At 37.7% G+C, this 19,915-nt stretch overlaps 1 protein-coding gene across 3 annotated transcripts in view; it reads right to left on the reverse strand.

Moving 5' to 3' along the window:
* The window catches only part of LOC133560791 (uncharacterized), a 48,553-nt gene extending 28,766 nt beyond the window's left edge, over nt 1–19,787 (reverse strand). For 2 of the 3 annotated variants that reach the window (XM_061913720.1, XM_061913722.1), the window contains exons 1-4: nt 18,049–19,787; nt 6,795–6,868; nt 6,515–6,576; nt 1–50 (exon numbers count right to left, since the gene is read on the reverse strand). The exon at nt 1–50 is cut by the window's left edge and continues 761 nt beyond it. In XM_061913720.1, the coding sequence (XP_061769704.1) occupies nt 1–41 (41 nt within the window). In that variant the 5' untranslated portion in view covers nt 42–50; nt 6,515–6,576; nt 6,795–6,868; nt 18,049–19,787. Of the gene's footprint in view, nt 51–6,514; nt 6,702–6,794; nt 6,869–18,048 lie in introns of all 3 variants that reach the window. The other variant, XM_061913721.1, reaches the window with a different exon arrangement.
* Nucleotides 19,788–19,915: the final 128 nt, after the last annotated feature.

Genomic DNA, 19,915 nt, shown 5'->3' on the forward strand with positions numbered 1-19,915 from the left:
TGGAAATTGGCAAAGCGGGGAGCGTATGAGATGTCCTCCATGGTGTTTAACTAGGAAAGATGCAGATATTTGTCAAGCATCAATCCATCAATCACACTTTATTCATAAAGCACTTTTCAAACGTAAAAGAAATGCAATGAAAAGTGTTTTATAAAGTTAAAAACAATACTCCGCTGACCCACAGACCCCATTATCACATATGTACACACGGACACAGATACCAAACACAAACACACACACATATGCAACTTGTAATGTCTTGGTGCTCATGTTTAGTTTGGCTATGTTCTGTTTGGTTTTTGCACTTTGTCAGTTCCTGCTTTTTCACTCCCTGCTTTGTTTCCATGACAACCCGTTAGTTTTCACCTGTCCTCATGTCACGCACCTGATTTATTTGGACTCGCGCACCTGTTGTTAATCACGTCACCTCTATTTAAGCCTGTCGTTGCCAGGCAGTCAGGCTGGCGACATCACCCTCGTTATTCATACTGATGATCCATGCTGCTCTTTTTCATGCTCTTTTCTCATTCCAAGTAAGTTTTCTTTATTCACGCCATAATTTGCAAGTTTTGTTTTATGTCCATAATTTTGCCTTTGAGGTAGTTTTGTTTTCTTAGCCAAGTTTTTAACATCTGCTGAGAGCGTCTTTCGTTTGTTCCTTTTTTTTGAGTTAAGATTAAAATCATGTTTTTACCTTCACGCCATGTCTGATCCAGTCGCTTTGCACCAAAGTCCACGTCTTGACACAACTACAGTCGTGGTCAAAAGTTTACATACACTTGTAAAAGAACATAATGTCACGGCTGTCTTGAGTTTCCAATAAGTTCTACAACTCTCATTTTTTCTGTGATAGAGTGATTGGAGCACAAACTTGTTGGTCACAAAAAACATTCATGAAGTTTGGTTCTTTTATGAATTTATAATGGGTCTACTGAAAATTTGAACAAATCTGCTGGGTCAAAAGTATACATACAGCAATGTTAATATTTGGTTACATGTCCCCTTGGCAAGTTTCACTGCAATAAAGCGCTTTTGGTAGCCATCCACTTTAGTAGTGTCAAAATTTTCTCGTTAAACATACACTTCTGAATATGAGGCAGACACGCTAGCCACTGCTTGAACAGGTAGGCGCACAGATGGACCCCCAGTGGTGCCCGAGCCCCTGCCGTCTCTACTGGATACCTGCTTTTTGTCCATTTATTTAAGATCAAACATTATTTTCTGTCATCAATTCTCCCCAAATATGTTTAGATATCTAACAGGGTGTTTATTTAAAGTTATTGCGAGAATTCCTCGCCAAACTGCTCAACACAGTTCACAAGCATAAAACAAATAATTTAAAATTTTCCTGAGGCAACTCTGCTGAAGGAATCAATTAAGTATTATCTATCTAAGGGATTTTCATTTCATTTTAAAAACTAAAAAAACATTTGAATCTAGGTCACTGATGTCACTGGTTAACGTCATAACAACTCGGCCATTCATTCTGAAAGAAAGATGGATGGGCAGGACAATAATTTCCCAGTTTCAGTTTTACTGAACTATACAAATCAGACACGTTCACTGGATTTGTTGTTTCAGTTAAAATTGTAATTATTGAGATGAAAGCTGGGTCTTAAGTTGACATATGACAATTGTGTGTGGTATATCGTTTTATACAGAGGTGGGTGGTAACGCGCTACATTTACTCCGTTACATCTACTTGAGTAACTTTTGGGATAAATTGTACTTCTAAGAGTAGTTTTAATTCAACATATTTTTACTTTTATTTGAGTATATATATATTTTACTCCGCTCCATTTATCGACATTCAGCTCCCTACTGATTTTTATCAATCTGTTAATGCATGCTTTGTTTTGTTTTGTCAGACAGACCTTCAACGTAGGATCCATCACATGCCTGCGTTTCACCAATCAAATACAGTCACTAGTGAAGTTTGACTCCGTTTCACCAATCAACTGCAGTCACTGGTGACGTTTGACTCCGTTTCATCAATCAAACCGAGCCAGGCGGTCACATGATTAACTGCACTATTTTTTTTATTTTTATAAACCTTTCTTTATGAATTTAAACATTTACAAAGTTGAAAATAATAATCAAAGTAAGTACAAAAACAGTACAAAACAGTATAAAAACCGTACAAAACAGCCCCAGGGGGTAAGTAAAATAGAATGCAAAAAAAATATATATATATAAAATCAACAAAGTGCAAAGCCATAGGCTCACTCATTCTCAGTAAATAACTTACATTTGGAACACAGCATCATCGTTTTCACAGCTTTTTGGTTGTTAGAGGTAGAGTGTTTTACTGTGGAGTTCTAAATCTTTTTTAAAGGCACAAAAAACAGGTCGGGTATTGAGAAACTTACATTCATAAATATAAAACTTAGTCAATAGTATAATGAGGTTTTTTTACTTTTACTCAAGTAAATATTTGGGTGACTACTCCTTGCTTTTACTTGAGTAATAAATCTCTAAAGTAACAGTATACTTGAGTACAATTTCTGGCTTCTCTACCCACCTCTGCTTTTATATTATTAGTGTGATGCATGCTTATACTTCAACTCTGTCAGAAAACACTAAAACGATAAATGTAGACCTCAGTCTAAATTATTATCCTTTTAGTTCCAATACAAAAAAATAGCATTGTTTATTTGTATTATTTTTTTTTTTTACCCTTAAAAAGATACGTAATGGTCCCCATAAGTTCAAATATTGTTTTCCATAAGGCGTCCAAAGTGTGGCCTGGGAGCCTTTTTGGCTTACAGCTTGTTTTTTTCATTGGCATATCATTTAACAAAAAAAGAAAATAAGTCATTAGTATTCCGATACATAATTGCAGGGCTCGAATTTAACCACGGCAACTGCTACAAAAGCTGCGACCCCCCTCCTCATTTGCCAAAAGCCCGAAACAGTTGACAAACATCTGCGGCAAGAACATTGGCTTTTTACTTGGTAATGGACTAGGGATGTAACAGTAAACATTATGATGATAATTTGCAATAAAATTCCAGACGGTTAGTATTTCCATCTAATTTTTAGATTACAGAAAAAACGTCATTAATCAATGCATTTTAAGCAACAGGAAGTCAGGCGCATGCGCACTAGCGTCGTTTGGCTTGATAATCATGGTGGACTAAGGACACAGACTTTGCTCGGGAGATTTCCCCTCGGCGTAAACGGAGCCAAGCGCCTGATTTAGCGTCATTTTCCCTCGCTTTCTGCCGTGCGTTTAAGAAAGCACTGCTGTTAGATGGACACAGGTGTGGACAGTATAGGAGACAGTCCCCCCACTAAAAGTATACAGCGAAGGAGAAAACTATTAGATATTTTGCACGTTGTCACAACTTGTTTATAAAGTTTTAACTTTGTTCACTGGGATGCTCACTCCTCCTTTTATTTAATAGCAAACTGTATCAGTGTTCAAATAACATCAATACTAGCTCAAAGGTTTTGTCATCTCATCGAATTAAATCAAGGCTGTGAAGAATGTGTTCTCGTTGTGAGAGGTGTCACTGAGCTTTATTTTTGTTGGCCAAAGAGAAGAACAACTTTTGTTTATTAGACATCATCCTCATTGGCCAAACTGCTTTGTGTTTTATTTCAATATCAAAAAATAGACACCAGGTTTTGTTTTTTGCATTACTTGTGTTTTTTTCATGTCACAAAGGTACTACTTCAAAAAACATTCATGTGACACAACATCCTATTAATGTTTTATTGTGTCTAGTTAATTCCTATACGACATGTTTCTGCTCAAACTTTTAATGGATCTCTCCCGATACAACATCTACATGTACATCAATCAATCAATCAATCAATGTTTATTTATATAGCCCCAAATCACAAATGTCTCAAAGGACTGCACAAATCATTACGACTACAACATCCTCGGAAGAACCCACAAAAGGGCAAGGAAAACTCACACCCAGTGGGCAGAGAGAATTCACATCCAGTGGGACGCCAGTGACAATGCTGACTATGAGAAACCTTGGAGAGGACCTCAGATGTGGGCAACCCCCCATCTCTAGGGGACCGAAAGCAATGGATGTCGAGCGGGTCTAACATGATACTGTGAAAGTTCAATCCATAGTGGCTCCAACACAGCCGCGAGAGTTCAGTTCAAGCACATAACTTAAAAACTTAGATTTAGACTTAGACAAACTTTAGTGATCCTCAAGGGAAATTGTTCCGCATTGTAGCTCAGTTACAATGATGGAAAGTGTAAGGATGAAAAGGACAATGCAGGTATAAATAGACTAAATATAGAAATATAAAATGTATACGTAAAATTTACATAATATAAGTCCAGTATATTATATATACTGATATATTATATTATATTATGTCTATATCATACATACAATATATAGCAATTACCATGTTTGTAGTCAGTTGGAAGCGTGTCTTAATGAAATTAAACAATGGATGTCCGCTAACTTTTTGCAACTTAATGCCAAAAAAACGGAAATGCTGATTATCGGTCCTGCTAGACACCGACCTCTATTTAATAATACAACTTTAACATTTGACAACCAAATAATAAAACAAGGTGACTCTGTAAAAAATCTGGGTATTATCTTCGACCCAACTCTCTCCTTTGAGTCACACATTAAAAGCGTTACTAAAACGGCCTTCTTTCATCTCCGTAATATCGCTAAAATTCGCTCCATTTTGTCCACTAAAGACGCCGAGATCATTATCCATGCGTTTGTTACGTCTCGTCTCGATTACTGTAACGTATTATTTTCGGGTCTCCCCATGTCTAGCATTAAAAGATTACAGTTGGTACAAAATGCGGCTGCTAGACTTTTGACAAGAACAAGAAAGTTTGATCATATTACGCCTGTACTGGCTCACCTGCACTGGCTTCCTGTGCACTTAAGATGTGACTTTAAGGTTTTATTACTTACGTATAAAATACTACACGGTCTAGCTCCAGCCTATCTTGCCGATTGTATTGTACCGTATGTCCCGGCAAGAAATCTGCGTTCAAAAGACTCCGGCTTATTAGTGATTCCTAGAGCTCAAAAAAAGTCTGCGGGCTATAGAGCGTTTTCCGTTCGGGCTCCAGTACTCTAGAATGCCCTCCCGGTAACAGTTCGAGATGCTACCTCAGTAGAAGCATTTAAGTCTCATCTTAAAACTCATTTGTATACTCTAGCCTTTAAATAGACCTCCTTTTTAGACCAGTTGATCTGCCGCTTCTTTTCTTTCTCCTATGTCCCCCCCTCCCTTGTGGAGGGGGTCCGGTCCGATGACCATGGATGAAGTACTGACTGTCCAGAGTCGAGACCCAGGATGGACCGCTCGTCGGGACCCAGGATGGACCGCTCGCCTGTATCGGTTGGGGACATCTCTACGCTGCTGATCCGCTTCAGATGGTTTCCTGTGGACGGGACTCTCGCTGCTGTCTTGGAGCCACTATGGATTGAACTTTCACAGTATCATGTTGGACCCGCTCGACATCCATTGCTTTCGGTCCCCTAGAGGGGGGGGGGTTGCCCACATCTGAGGTCCTCTCCAAGGTTTCTCATAGTCAGCATTGTCGCTGGCGTCCCACTGAATGTGAATTCTCCCTGCCCACTGGGTGTGAGTTTTCCTTGCCCTTTTGTGGGTTCTTCCGAGGATGTTGTAGTCGTAATGATTTGTGCAGTCCTTTGAGACATTTGTGATTTGGGGCTATATAAATAAACATTGATTGATTGATTGATTGATGTACAATAAATAAATATCACAAAAAAACCCTCCCTCTATCAAAATGTAAAAATAGTGATAAAGGCATCATGAAAGGACAAAAAGCTGACAAGTTTATATTAATAATGAATAAGAAAACTGGATGCATGTATATGTGTGTATCCATATATATATATATATACATTTTCTACTGTTTATTCCCTTTTTTTGGGTGGGGGGGTCGCGACCCCAAAAGGGAATAAGCGGTAGAAAATGGATGGATATATATGGATATATATAGATATATATATGAATATATATATTGTGTGTGTATGTATATATATATATATATACATATATGTATGTATGTATGTATGTGTATATATATATATGGATATATATAGATATACATGTATATATATATATATATATATATATATATATATATATATATATATATATATATATACACACACACACACACACACACACACACATACACACACACACACACACACACACACACACACACAAACATGCATGCATGCTTTGGAGCCCGTGCCTCGAAAGAAAATAATGTTTGCCTTGGTGCTGTAAAATATGAGCCCTCCTTCAAAGCAACACTTGCCTTGACCTTAAAAAGTTCAAATTGGAGGCCTGTAATTGTATATTACACTTATTTGCTTAGTCACTATAATACAAAGCTGAGGTGTACATATGTGGTTGAGGTAGCTTAGCATATGCTGCACATTGGTTTTAGCATCCTTAATGCACATGTATCAACGTGGGCAAAACATTTGGACAACTCATCCCTTAACCCTAAAGTAGGCTCGCGTACCTTTTTTTCGGAGAGTGTCGGTCCTCATTTCAAGGAGCTTCCAGGAAATTCTCTCGTTTAATCTGCACACAGCCCAGCATTTGTCAAAATGAATGTTATTGCAATCGGATAAATATTGGAAGTTAGGCAGCAAAAAGCGAGAAAGTGCATCTCGGATCTGCACAGCCTCACGTTGCACTTGATGTTCCTAAAGAGGGCAGCAAGTCAGCACGGCGAGAGCTTGAAAATCAACACAAAAGCACAAAAGCAAAGTTGACTTCTCCGCCTGTCTTTTTCTTACCAGCTTTTGTGGTTGTTGGGTCTGACTCGCCTGCCCTCTTCGACTCTGTCAGCCTCTCACATCATCGCCGTGATCTGGATATTTTTGTGAAAAACACTGTCATGCACAAAGGAGGCAAAAGGAACACGCGCACGCACACACACACACACACACACACACACACACACACACACACACACACACACACACACACACACACACACACACACACACACACACACACAACCACACGTGTTCGCCTATACAATTGGACACAGGTGTCAAGAGGAACGGCGGAGTGATGCTGTCGCTCTGGGTTGTCGTGGTAACCACATCCTGAGGAAACAAACGCTGACGGATCTCCCTCCTCTCTGCTATCTTTAACTACACCCCCCCCCCCCCCCCCCCCTCCGCAACGCACACACGTACAGCTCTTTCCGTTACCAACTTTGTTTCGTTTTTGTTTACTCATCTCTCAGTGCATGAAGTCAACTGATTTCAGTACAAATATTTAAAAGTGCACTTAAGATGACTCCTCTCTGAGCTGCCACCTTATCGTGGTAGAGAAGTTTGCATGTCCTAATGATACTACAAACCCTGTTTCCAAATGAGTTGGGAAATTGTGTTAGATGTAAATATAAACAGAATACAATGATTTGCACAACCTTTTCAACCCATATTCAGTTGAATGCACTACAAAGACAAGATATATGATGTTCAAACTCATAAACTTTGTTTTTTTTTGCAAATAATAATTAACTTAGAATTTCATTGCTGCAACACATGCCAAAGTAGTTGGGAAAGGGCATGTTCACCACTGTGTTACATCACCTTTTCTTTTAACAACACTCAATAAACGTTTGGGAACTGAGGAAACTAATTGTTGAAGCTTTGAAAGTGGAATTCTTTCCCATTCTTGTTTTATGTAGAGCTTCAGTCGTTCAACAGTCCGAGGTCTCCACAGTCGTATTTTACGCTTCATAATGCGACACACATTTTCGATGGGAGACAGGTCTGGACTGCAGGCAGGCCAGGAAAGTACCTGGACTCTTTTACTACGAAACCACGCTGTTGTAACGCGTGGCTTGGCATTGTCTTGCTGAAATAAGCAGGGGCGTCAATGATAACGTTGCTTGGATGACAACATATGTTGCTCCAAAACCTGTATGTACCATTCATCATTAATGGTGCCTTCACTGATGTGTAAATTATCCATGCCTTGGGAACTAATACACCCCCATACCATCACAGATCCTGGCTTTTGAACTTTGCGCCTAGAACAATCAGGATGGTTATTTTCCTCTTTGTTCTGGAGGAAACCACGTCCACAGTTTCCAAATATAATTTGAAATGTGGACTCGTCAGACCACAGAACATTTTTCCACTTTGCATCAATCCATCTTAGACGAGCTCGGTCCCAGCGAACCCGGCGGCGTTCCTTGGTGTTGTTGATAAATGGGTTTTGCTTTGCATAGCAGAGTTTTAACTTGCACTTACAGATGTAGCAACCAGCTGTAGTTACTGACAGTGGTTTTATGAAGTGTTCCTGAGCCCATGTGGTGATATCCTTTACACACTGATGTCGGTTTTTGATGCAGTACCGCCTGACGGCATCGCTTGAACCTCCTTTTTTGAACTGTTTTACGAACCTTTTTTTGAACTGTTTTACGGCCTTTACTGTGAACTGTATACGACCCTCGTCCCTTAGAAACAGCTGTTGACATGTGGTCAGAGAAAGTCCAAATAAAGGGGGAGAAAAACAATCTTTCGCGAGAGCATGGGTGACACTGTAAGAGGTTACAGGTCGACACGTTTCTCCTCAATTGTTCCAAATGGAATTCTGTCTCTGTTTCATTCTTTGCTTCTTGTCTTGTTTAATAGATGTCATCAGTGTTTGAACCCGACAGCTATAATAGCCGACTATCAAGATGACTACGTGTCACTGGTTGAAGCAAATTATGGTTGAAGGAAATGTTGAAATGTAATATTTATCTTGCACATTTTTACAACATTAGAAACCATTAGTTCATCAGAGGCTACTCAGAAGGTGAAATAACTCCTGGAAATTACTCGCCTTTAATGGCCAAAAGTGTAGATGTGTGTGTCCAAGTTAAAGTAAACGGCAGGCTTTTTTGATTGATTGATTGAAACTTTTATAAGTAGATTACACAGTACAGTACATATTCCGAACAATTAAACACTAAATGGTAACACCCGAATAAGTTTTTCAACTTGTTTAAGTCGGGGTCCACGTTAATCAATTCATGGAAGACATGGCTGTCTTCTTCTAATGGATTTACCATAGTCTTTGGCATGCTAGCTAACGTTTGCTGTGGTCTGGAACAACATGGCAACGTTTGCTGTGGTCTGGAACAACATGGCACACCAACAACTATCTGAAATGCAGCCAATATTACATACTGATAATGTGTCATGAGGTATGCAAAACTAAATTATATACAAAGAGGATCAACATAAAGGATATTAAATGAGCTCAAATATAGCTACAAAAGAGGCATAATGATGCAATATCTACATACAGCTAGCCTAAATAGCATGTTAGCATTGATTAGCTTGCAGTCATGCAGTGACCAAATATGCCTGACTAGCAATCCATAACAAGTCAATAACATCAACAAAGCTCACCTTTGTGCATTCACGCACAGCATAAAATGTTTGGACAACAAACTTAAATGTAGAATATATGTATACTATATTTATATTATTCATATATTATGTATTATATAGTATATGTATAATATATTATATATGTTATATGATTTATTATTATTATTGTCCAACTGTGGTGCTAAATTTCCCCATGGTTCAATAAAGTACTTTCTATCTATTCTCTATTATAAAATGAGACAAGAAGGAGTGGAAGATTTTACAACGAAACAAACTATTGCATCACAGTCCACACTGTGGTGAGTTCAAGAACTGCCAAAATTAATAGGACAAAAAAATTAAACACAAACCTATTAACATTGAGATTCCTAACAATTGGGAATGTTTGTGTGACGTTTGTCCTCAAACAAAAACCATGCATATAAAATTATTTCACCCCCATTTTTCCATTTTAAATCATTTATAAAAAATGCTCCAGGTAGCCACTGAAGAACCGTGGGTTGCCACTATGCGTCATCTTTGGCTGCCAAGCAACCGTACTGTTTTTAGTGGTCAACCCCCTGGTAAATCAGCAATGGACAGGTTAAAAAAAGAGAAACATTTCTGAGGAAAATACAACATTTATTGCTTCATGGCCAGATTCATTGACAAGGTTGGTTCACCTGTGTGCTTAATATGTGGGGGAAAATAGTAGACAGCAAACATTTAAATGTGGTAATTAGTGTTGTCTTCATACCAATATTTTTGTATCGGTACCAAAGTTATTTTTCGATACTTTTCGGTACTTTTGTAAATAAAGGGGACCACAAAAAAATGGCATTATTCGATTTATTTTAACAAAAGATCTTAGGGTACATTAAACAAATGTTTCTTATTGCAAGTTTGCCCTTAAATAAAATAGTGAACATACAAGACAACTTGTCTTTTATTACTAAGTACGCAAACAAAGGCTCCTAATTTAGCTGCTGACATATGCAGTAACATATTGTGTCATTTATCATTCTATTATTTTGTCAACATTATGATGGACAAACTGTAAAATGTATTAATCTACTTGTTCATTTACTCTCAATATCTGCTTACTTTCTCTTTTAACATGTTCTATCTACACTTCTGTTAAAATGTAATATTCACTTATTCTTCTGTTGTTTGGATACTTTACATTAGTTTTGGATGATACCACAAATTCCGGTATCAATCCGATACCAAGTTGTTACTGGATCAGTGTATCATTGGATCATTGGTCATAATCAAAGTCTTCATGTGTCCGGGGACATATTTCCTGAGTTCAAAAACACAATATACAATTTTAAAAAATGAAAGAAGATTTTGTGACGCTAAAAAATATTGATGTAATCATAGTAGTATCGACTAGATACGCTCCTGTACTTGGTATCATTACAGTGGATGTCAGTTTGGTGTTTGTTTACATTTTGACGCCGGTGAACTACGGTGTGTAGTGAAGCATGTTTAGCTCTTATTTGTCCTGCAGGGATGATACTCGTAAGAAATTTACTGTATTTGTTGCCGTGGAGGCAAAAATTTGTGATCTAGAAGTCGCTACAACACTGCTGACCCACGTTAGCGGCGAGCTAGCAAGCCATGTCTTCAAGCACCTCTCCCTGGGGGCGTTTCAGTGTTATAACTTCACCTTTATCCTTAGTTTATAAGCCAAAATGCGTCCGTTCTCCCTTTTCTGTCTACACACTGTGTCTTCTTGTAAGTACTCTGTGTTTGTGCGCTGACGAACATGCTCCTCTGCGGTGGGGTAGTGGACCGGTACGTTTTAGAGGCGGTATAGTACCGAATATGATTCATTGGTATCGCGGGTACTATGCTGATACTGGTATACCGTACAACCCTACTGGAAATACATTTCAGCATATGCGGAAAATGACCGAAAAAGAGCAGTTTCGGAAGTCTGATCAAAGCAAAAATACTTGCTGAGTCGTATTCTGTCTCGTGTTTGATTTCATAAATGCTATAGTATAGATGTAATGAAACTAAAAGTAGTGTTATTGTCATTTTATGGATCAAACATAGTTTGCAGCAGGGCTACACTGCAAAAACTGAAATCTAAGTAAGATGAAATATCTCAAATAAGGGCGATATTTGCCTATTTTCTGTCTGATAAGATAATTCCGCTCACTAAGCAGATTTTATGTTACAGTGTTTTACTTGTTTTAAGGGTTTTGGTCAATAAGATATTACAGAGTGTTTATGAGATTTTAAGACCTATATTGAGTGAAACATGCTTGAAAGTAGAATATCAACTGTTGCAAAGCTGTGTCAACACTCAAAAGTATAAAACTACTTTTTTTAAGTAATAATTTTTTATTTCAAGCATGAAAAAAAAATCATGACTTTGACACAATGGTGTGTCATATTAAAACAGATGACTGCCAAATGGACTTTGCTGTATTATTTTTAATGAAACAATAGAAAATACTTATCCATATAGAATAGAATAGAATAGAAAGTACTTTATTGATCCCTGGGGGAAGTTCATCCCCCAGGGAGTGTACTTGTTATTAGTGAAAATATACTTATTTTAATGTATTTTTGGGTTCATTGTGGTTAGCTAATTTGACTTGTTTTGGAAAGTCTTGACAAGCCAAATGTTCTTGTTCTATTGGCAGATAATGTTGCTTAATTCAAATAAAATATCCCTACTTTTTGTATTTTTTTTTTTCTTGTTTGTGAACACTTGACTTTCTGCAGTGTACTGTAAATGTCGCCATTGTCCAGCTGCTTGTGGTTAGAGTCTCCGCCCTGAGATCGAGAGGTTGTGAGTTCCAACGCCGGCCGAGTCATACCAAAGACTATAAAAATGGGACCCGTTACAAATTCTCCCTCCAATTATTCATGTGTGAGCAAACGCCAAAACTCCTTGAGCGGCGCACATGTGAGCGACAGCAGACGTGCACACTGTTATGTGCTTATCTTTTTATTCGATTTTGTGCGCGGCCTATATTTGCCGTGCGCAGAGGACGCGTGAGCAGTGTGAAATTGCACAGGCGCGTACCTTAGAGGGAACATTGCCTATTACCTCTCCCTGCTTGGCACTCTGCATCAAGCAGGCATGTGATTTGACCACAATGAAAATCACTGAAAACATTTCCAGGGGCATGGGGGACGAAGGCCAGGTCCAGGGCGGTGCCCTGGTGGGGGGACAAGTGGGGCAACGCCCCCCGAAGCTCCTGGTTTTTCACCAATTTAACACGCTAGAATGAACAAAGACAGCACCATTTGAAGAAAATATTTTAAGTGTTTAAAGACATGAAAACATCATTAATAGAACATACATACCCCAATTATCCTAATGAATCACTGTATATGGTTCAGTCCCAACAGTATTTAGTCACTAATATTTACATCTTGTGTTCATTTCAGAACCACAGGTGTCACATTGATCGGTGTTATTATCTACAGTTTATTTACAGCAGGGGTAGGGAACCTATGGCTCTAGAGCCAGATGTGGCTCTTTTGATGACTGCATCTGGCTCTCAGATAAATCTTAGCTGACATTGCTTAACACGATAATTATGAACAATTCCGCTGGAATACACAGTGCTAAAAATAAAGTTCAAAATATAAAACATTCTCATGCACTTAAATTCATCCGTCCGTTTCCTACCGCACCTGTTCAAGATGTCGCATTAATGGTAAGAAGTATTTTATGTCGCGATGGGGGGGTCGTAGCTTGCTGCGGGGTCGTTCTCCCAGGAAGGTAGACAGACTACTCAGGACATGGCATTTAGGTAAAAACATGACTTAATTTAAACTAAAAAAAAGATACAAACAAAAATCGCTCACAGCGGAGGCACAACTTGGGCTAAGAAGAAAGCTAACGCATAAACAGACTATGAACATAAATCAAACAAAACTTACTTGGCATGGCATGAAGCACGAAACTATGGCAAGGCATGAAACAAGTCAGCACAGAGCAAGAAAAGATCACATTGACGCCAGAGCGACTGACTAGCAAAGACGAGCTTAAATACTGCCTCTGATTAGTGCTCGGGAAGCAGGTGAGTGGGCATTTTGTCCACCAGAGACAGGTGGACAAAATGAGTAACCAAGGAAACCAGACAAGGGAGTGGAACAAAAACAGGAACTTAAAGAGTCCAAAAGACAAACAGCACATGGCCAAACAAAAACATGATCAACAGACATGACATTTTATTTATTATTGGTTAGCTTCAGAATAACAATGTTATGAAAAAGAATAAGAGACTTATTATACTCTAAAAATGTTGGTCTTACTTAAAAATGCACGCATTTAGTTGTATTCAGTGTTAAAAAATATGATATGGATCTCACGGAAATACATTTTGAAATATTTGGTTTTCATGGCTTTCTCAGCCAAAAAGGTTCCCGACCCCTGATTTACAGTAATACCACATTACTTCAGTTCACTTCACACATTAACTTGCTCAGAGAGCCCTAACATGAACTTTCCTTGCAAATTTCTAAACAGCCTGAATTTTCATTTTGGTCTCTGCTTTTGTAGCTTCTTTTTTGGATTTCACTGCCAACTTCTGCCTCTAGTATTATATGCAAATTGATTTCAAATAAATTGTTAACTGGAATCAATAACGCGATTCTTTGAATTTCTGTAATTTCATAATATATTTTCACGTGGCTTTTTATTTTTACAAAAACCCATTTATATTTCGCAAAGCAATAATTGGTTAATATTTAAAACAAACATGCGCATTTCGCAAGCAAATATGTTTTAGCTTACCTCATTATTAACTACCCTGTCTGCTACTGAAGTGGGTTGTTTGGGTGGATCTTTCCTCTCGATGTCTACGGCAGTTGTCGATGTAAACAAAGGATGAAGTCCGTAAGGTTTGCTCACTTTCGGTTGACATCCAAAAGTTCGTTTTCCTTGCTTCAAGTTGTTTCATATGTTTTTGGCGTTTCGCATGTACTTCCAAAGCCTTGAAACCTTGTGATCCATTGTCAATATTATCATGACACCACATGCACAAGACTTTTCCGGGACGATCGATTTTCTGAATAAAATCGCCGAACAAAGTCGTAACTTCCTTCTTCCCAACAGTATCAGTGATTTCCCTTTCCATCGAAACTTATTTTTGACATGTTTATCAATTTCTTTTACTCGTGAAGCGTCCTTTCTCTCGAGAACCGACATCGTTTACATTTGGAAAATGGCGGTAATATCGTCATCATTGATAACAGATGTCGTGATTGGTCAATGGTCACAAGGAACATATCGACCAATCAACTACGGCGTAATATAAACTACGTCTCGACTACAAAAGACGAATCGGCAAGTAAACGAATCTTGACTTAGGGTCGGGGGGGAAAAAAAAACCGGAAGATATTTTTTTTTTTTCCCCCGAGATTAAAAAAGACGGAATTCCGGCTTTAGACGGAAAAATCACATGCCTGATTAAGGGTTAGAATTGGCGGTTAAATCATCCAAAATGATTCCCGAGTGTGGCCACCGCTGCTGCTCACTGCTCCCCTCACCTCCCAGGGGGTGAAGAAGGTGATGGGTGAAATGCAGAGTGTAATTTCACCACATCTTGTATGTGTGTTACTATTTGTGGTACTTTAACATAAACTTAACTTAATTAAATTTCATAAATGTACATTCCAGGGTCTACACCTGCCTTATAATGCTACTTTGCTACTTCCAACCTCGAAATGTCCAATCACATTCTACAATATCAACTTTTTGCCAATACAACATATGCTTTTTCCTGGCCGGAGTGTTGACTTTGTACAGCAGATTGCAGGGATGCCTTTTCAGCACCCCGTGGTGTTACCCACCCACCCACCCACTAACCCACAAACACACACCTTTAAACACTCCTGTGGGTGACACCCAAGCTCAGAATGTGTTTGGGAAAATGTGCAAGCGAGAGGAAACACACCAATGGTTCTCATACTTTTTGTTTTCCACTTAGAAAAAACGTGACTTTCAAAGTACAATATTCAAGTACAGTAGCATAGTAGGCCAAGTATTCATTCAAAAACAAGGCCAAGGTTTTATCCATCAAGTATATTCCATATTGTTTGGCCACTGAATCACTGCACAGTTTAAATATAGAGCAGGGGTCACCAACACGGTGCCCGCGGGCACCAGGTAGGGACCAGATGAGTAGCCCGCTGACCTGTTCTAAAAATAGCTCAAATAGCAGCACTTACCAGTGAGCTGCCTCTACTTTTTAAATCTTATTTGTTTACTAGCAAGCTGGTCTCGCTTTGCTTGACATTTTTGATCCTAAGAGAGACAAAACTCAAATAGAATTTGAAAATCCAAGAAAATATTTTAAAGACTTGGTCTTCACTTCTTCAAATAAATTCATTTATTTTTTTACTTTGCTTCTTATAACTTTCAGAAAGACAATTTTAGAGAAAAAATACAACCTTAAAAATGGTTTTAGGATTTTTAAAAACATATACCTTTTTGCCTTTTCAATTCCTTCCTCTTCTTTCCTGACAATTTAAATCAATGTTCAAGTATTTTTTTTAATTGTAAAGAATAATAAATACATTTTAATTTAATTCTTCATTTTAGATTCAGTTTTTTTGACAAAGAATATTTGTGAAATATTTCTTCAAACTTATTATGATTAAAATTTAAAACAAAAATTCTGGCAAATCTAGAAAATCTGTAGAATCAAATGTAAAACTTATTTCAAAGTCTTTTGAATTTCTTTTAAAATTTTTGTTCTGGAAAATCTACAAGAAATAATGTGTCTTTGTTAGAAATATAGCTTGGTCCAATTTGTTATATATTCTAACAAAGTGCAGATTGGAATTTAACCTATTTAAAAAATGTCATCAAAATTCTAAAATGTATCTTAATCAGGAAAAATTACTAATGATACTCCATAAATTATTTATTTTTTCAAAAAGATTCAAATTAGCCAGTTTTTCTCTTCTTTTTTCGGTTGAATTTTTAATTTTAAAGAGTCGAAATTGAAGATAAACTATGTTTCAAAATTAAATTTTCATTTTTTTCTTGTTTTCTCCTCTTTTAAACAGTTCAATTAAGGGTATTTTTCATCATTTATTCTCTACAAAAAAACCTTCCGTAAAAAGGAAAAAAAAATGTACGACGGAATGACAGACGGAAATACACATTTTTATATATGTATATATATAAGGTAAATTGAGCAAATTGGCTATTTTGGGCAATTTTTTAAGTGTGTATCAAACTGGAAGCCCTTCATATTAATCAGTACCCAAGAAGTAGCTCTTGGTTTCAAAAAGGTTGGTGACCCCTGATATAGGACAATAAAAAATTGTATTTTAACTGTGTTTTTCGGATTTGAATGAATGATTGTAGTCACCATTAATTTAAGGAATTGTCTGGTCATACGCCTTCTGATTGGTAAAGATTTATTAGTGCTACTTATTGATTAGTTGGGGGGTCAACAACTCGCGGCTCTTTGGTGAGGCCTTGGAGCATTTTTATAAAAAGGGTTAAAGATGAAAAAAAATGGGGTTTGTTTGTTTGAGGACATACATGACACAAACCTTCCCAATTGTGAGAAAAGCCCGTTGTTTAATATGTTTGTGTGTATGCTTCACTGATGAGAGTATTGTTTTGTCCTACTGATTTTGGTGGATTTGGACTGTAACGCAACAGTTTCTTTACATGTAAAGTATTCCCCTCCGTTTCATTTTGACAACCAAACTTTTTATACTGTGCGGGAATGCACAAAGGTGAGCTTTGTTGATGTTATTCACTTGTTGGAGTGCTAATCAGGCATGTTTGGTCAGTGCATGAGTGCAAGCTAATCAATGCTAACATGCTATTTAGGCTAGCTGTTATGTAAATATTGCATCATTATGCCTCATTTGTAGCTATATTTCAGCTCATTTAATTTCCTTTTATCCTTTTTGCATGTCTCATGACACATTATCTGTATGTAATATTGGCTGCATTTCCGATAGTTTGTATGCCGTGTTGTTCCAGACCACAGCAAACATGACCCAGCTTGCCAAGGATTGTAATAAAAGTATTAAAGTAAGAAATACACATTTATACCTTTGGCCATTAAAAGCCAGTAATTACCAGGAATTATCTCACCTTCTGAGTAGCTTCTAATTTACTAATAGTTTCTAATGTTGTAAAAATGTGTAGAATAAATATTACATTTCAACATTTCGGTCAACAAAGAGTTGCTTTAGCCTGTGACGCAGTCATTTAGATAGTAGGCTTTTATAGCTAATATAGACACATCACGTGTTGCCTTCATTATAAGACTTGTATATGGCTTTTAATTTTTTGCGGCCTCAGATTTGTTTTTTGTATTTTTGGTCCTCTTTCAATGTTTTCTGTTGCCGACCCCTGGCTTAGTCCTACATACAGAAGAGAAGGCTTCAATTGGACAGCTTCCTATAACTTTACAGCTGTGTCTTTCCATCAAAATGAAAGCTTTTGAACATTCTGTGAGCGTTTGTTTTAAAATGGAAGAAGAGGACGTATGTAACTCCCTCCACATAGCACTGACACAATGGCTTTCTTTGACTGATTTATTGAAGGCTTTCTTTCCCTTCAATTCACCGTGAAAACTGTTAATAAAATAAAGCACGTTACAAACGTAAAAATGGCTCAAACATTTTACCGAAGTAAAATACAAACAGTAATGACAAATACCCCGTTGGCCTGCATGCTTCTTTTAGGAGGAAATTGTGATCTTCTGGCTCTTGTAGCCCAAACGCTGAAAGTCCTTTTGACACTTTTTAGTCCTTGTTACCATCAGTCGCTCTCTTTATCCCTTCTCATTGCATCAAACAGATGTTCACTCATACCCGGAAGTAGCTTCCTTATATCCGTTCACAGACTAATCGAGACACTTCAAAACAAATGCATGCCCACAAACCCAACAAAAAGGCATGAAATTACATTTTTAACCATAGTAACTTAAATAAAGCCTTCTTATGAACTTTTATACATTTTGATTTAAATTCCCTTTTATGAACTTAACTCATTCTGTTTTTAGAGAAATAAAACAAATTATAATAATAACTAGTAGCAACAGTTACAACGTACTTCAAGCACAATGCGTTAAAAAAAGAAAGACGCAGAGGAGTACTACATATTTTGTTATTCATTTTCACTACTCGCCTTTCTTATTCATTTGCGCGGGCAGGTTCGTGGAGGAGTTTGGTGTTTGTGTGTAACACGTTACGGCAACGCCGCAGAAGAAAAAAAAAAAAGGTCTCAAAAGGTCACACAAAGCCAGCCTCGACACAACCGAGAGCGAGAGGAAAAGACTCGGGTTTGTTTCTCAGTATCAAAACTTCCTCTGTCACGCCGAGTCTGACTTTGTCTGCCCTTGTTCTCTTTGACATTTTTCGTGCAGCTTACAGAAGGAAAAAAAATAAACATTATGTCCTGCTGGAGGGAAAAAAAAGAAAAAAACAAGGTTACTGTGCTACTAGTAATTTATGATTCATAGTAGCGTAGTCAATTTTTTTTTTAAATTTGGGTTAATCTTAGTTTATTAGTCAGAATCAGAATAGTTTTTTGTTGCCATTGCTTAAGAACAGGTTCACAAACTAGGAATTTAACTTGGTGCAATCATGCAACATAAAACACATAACAGAATAGGTAATAACTGAGTTAAAGTACCAATGATTGTCACACACACACCAGGTGTGGTGAAATGTGTCATCTGCATTTGACCCATCCCCTTGTTCCACATCCTGGGATGTGAGGGGAGCAGTGGGCATCAGGGTGCCACGCCCGGGAATGATTTCTGGTGATTTAACCCCCAATTCTAACCCTTGATGCTGAGTGCCAAGCAGGGAGGTAACGGGTCCCATTTTTATAGTCTTTGGTATGACTCGGCCAGGGTTTGAACTCACAACCTACCAATCTCAGGGCGGACACTCTAACCACCAGGCCACTGAGTAGACTGAGCTATTGTTCATGTGCCTGATGGCCGAGGGGAAAAAACTGTTCAGGTTTGAAACTTTTATTAGTAGACTGCACAGTACAGTACATATTCCGTACAATTGACCACTAAACTTAGTTTTATCTAAATCCAAAATTGGGAGTGTAATTTGCCACTCATCTTGACACTGATTGAAAGCAAGTCAAAATAAAGTGTGACTAATTTGCATGTTTCCATGACTATTGCAATATCCTTAGTGATAATTCACACAAGTTGACTTATGTTGGACAGCCCTAGGTGCTTTTTAAACAAGCTCTTTGCAACACGATACAAAGTAAACAAGATGCATTGATATTGTATGTACTAACGGCTCTTAGCAAAAGCTCTGTATGAACTGTATTTTTACAACAGACATGATTTATGTGAAACGTCGCTTATGCCATATTTGACATAAAAGGTGATGTTTAACAGATGGAAATTAGCTTAACACTGAAATCTATTGTGGAGAAAGCACGATGTTGACAAAGTGAATTTAAAAAATAATCAACAAATGAAGGTCGGGAGCAGTTAAAAAAAAAAAAACATACAAAAAAAAGCACCTTTCACCATGTGTGTCACACAAGA

The sequence above is a fragment of the Nerophis ophidion genome, linkage group LG10, assembly GCF_033978795.1.
Source record: "Nerophis ophidion isolate RoL-2023_Sa linkage group LG10, RoL_Noph_v1.0, whole genome shotgun sequence".
Classification (NCBI taxonomy): Eukaryota; Metazoa; Chordata; class Actinopteri; order Syngnathiformes; family Syngnathidae; genus Nerophis; species Nerophis ophidion.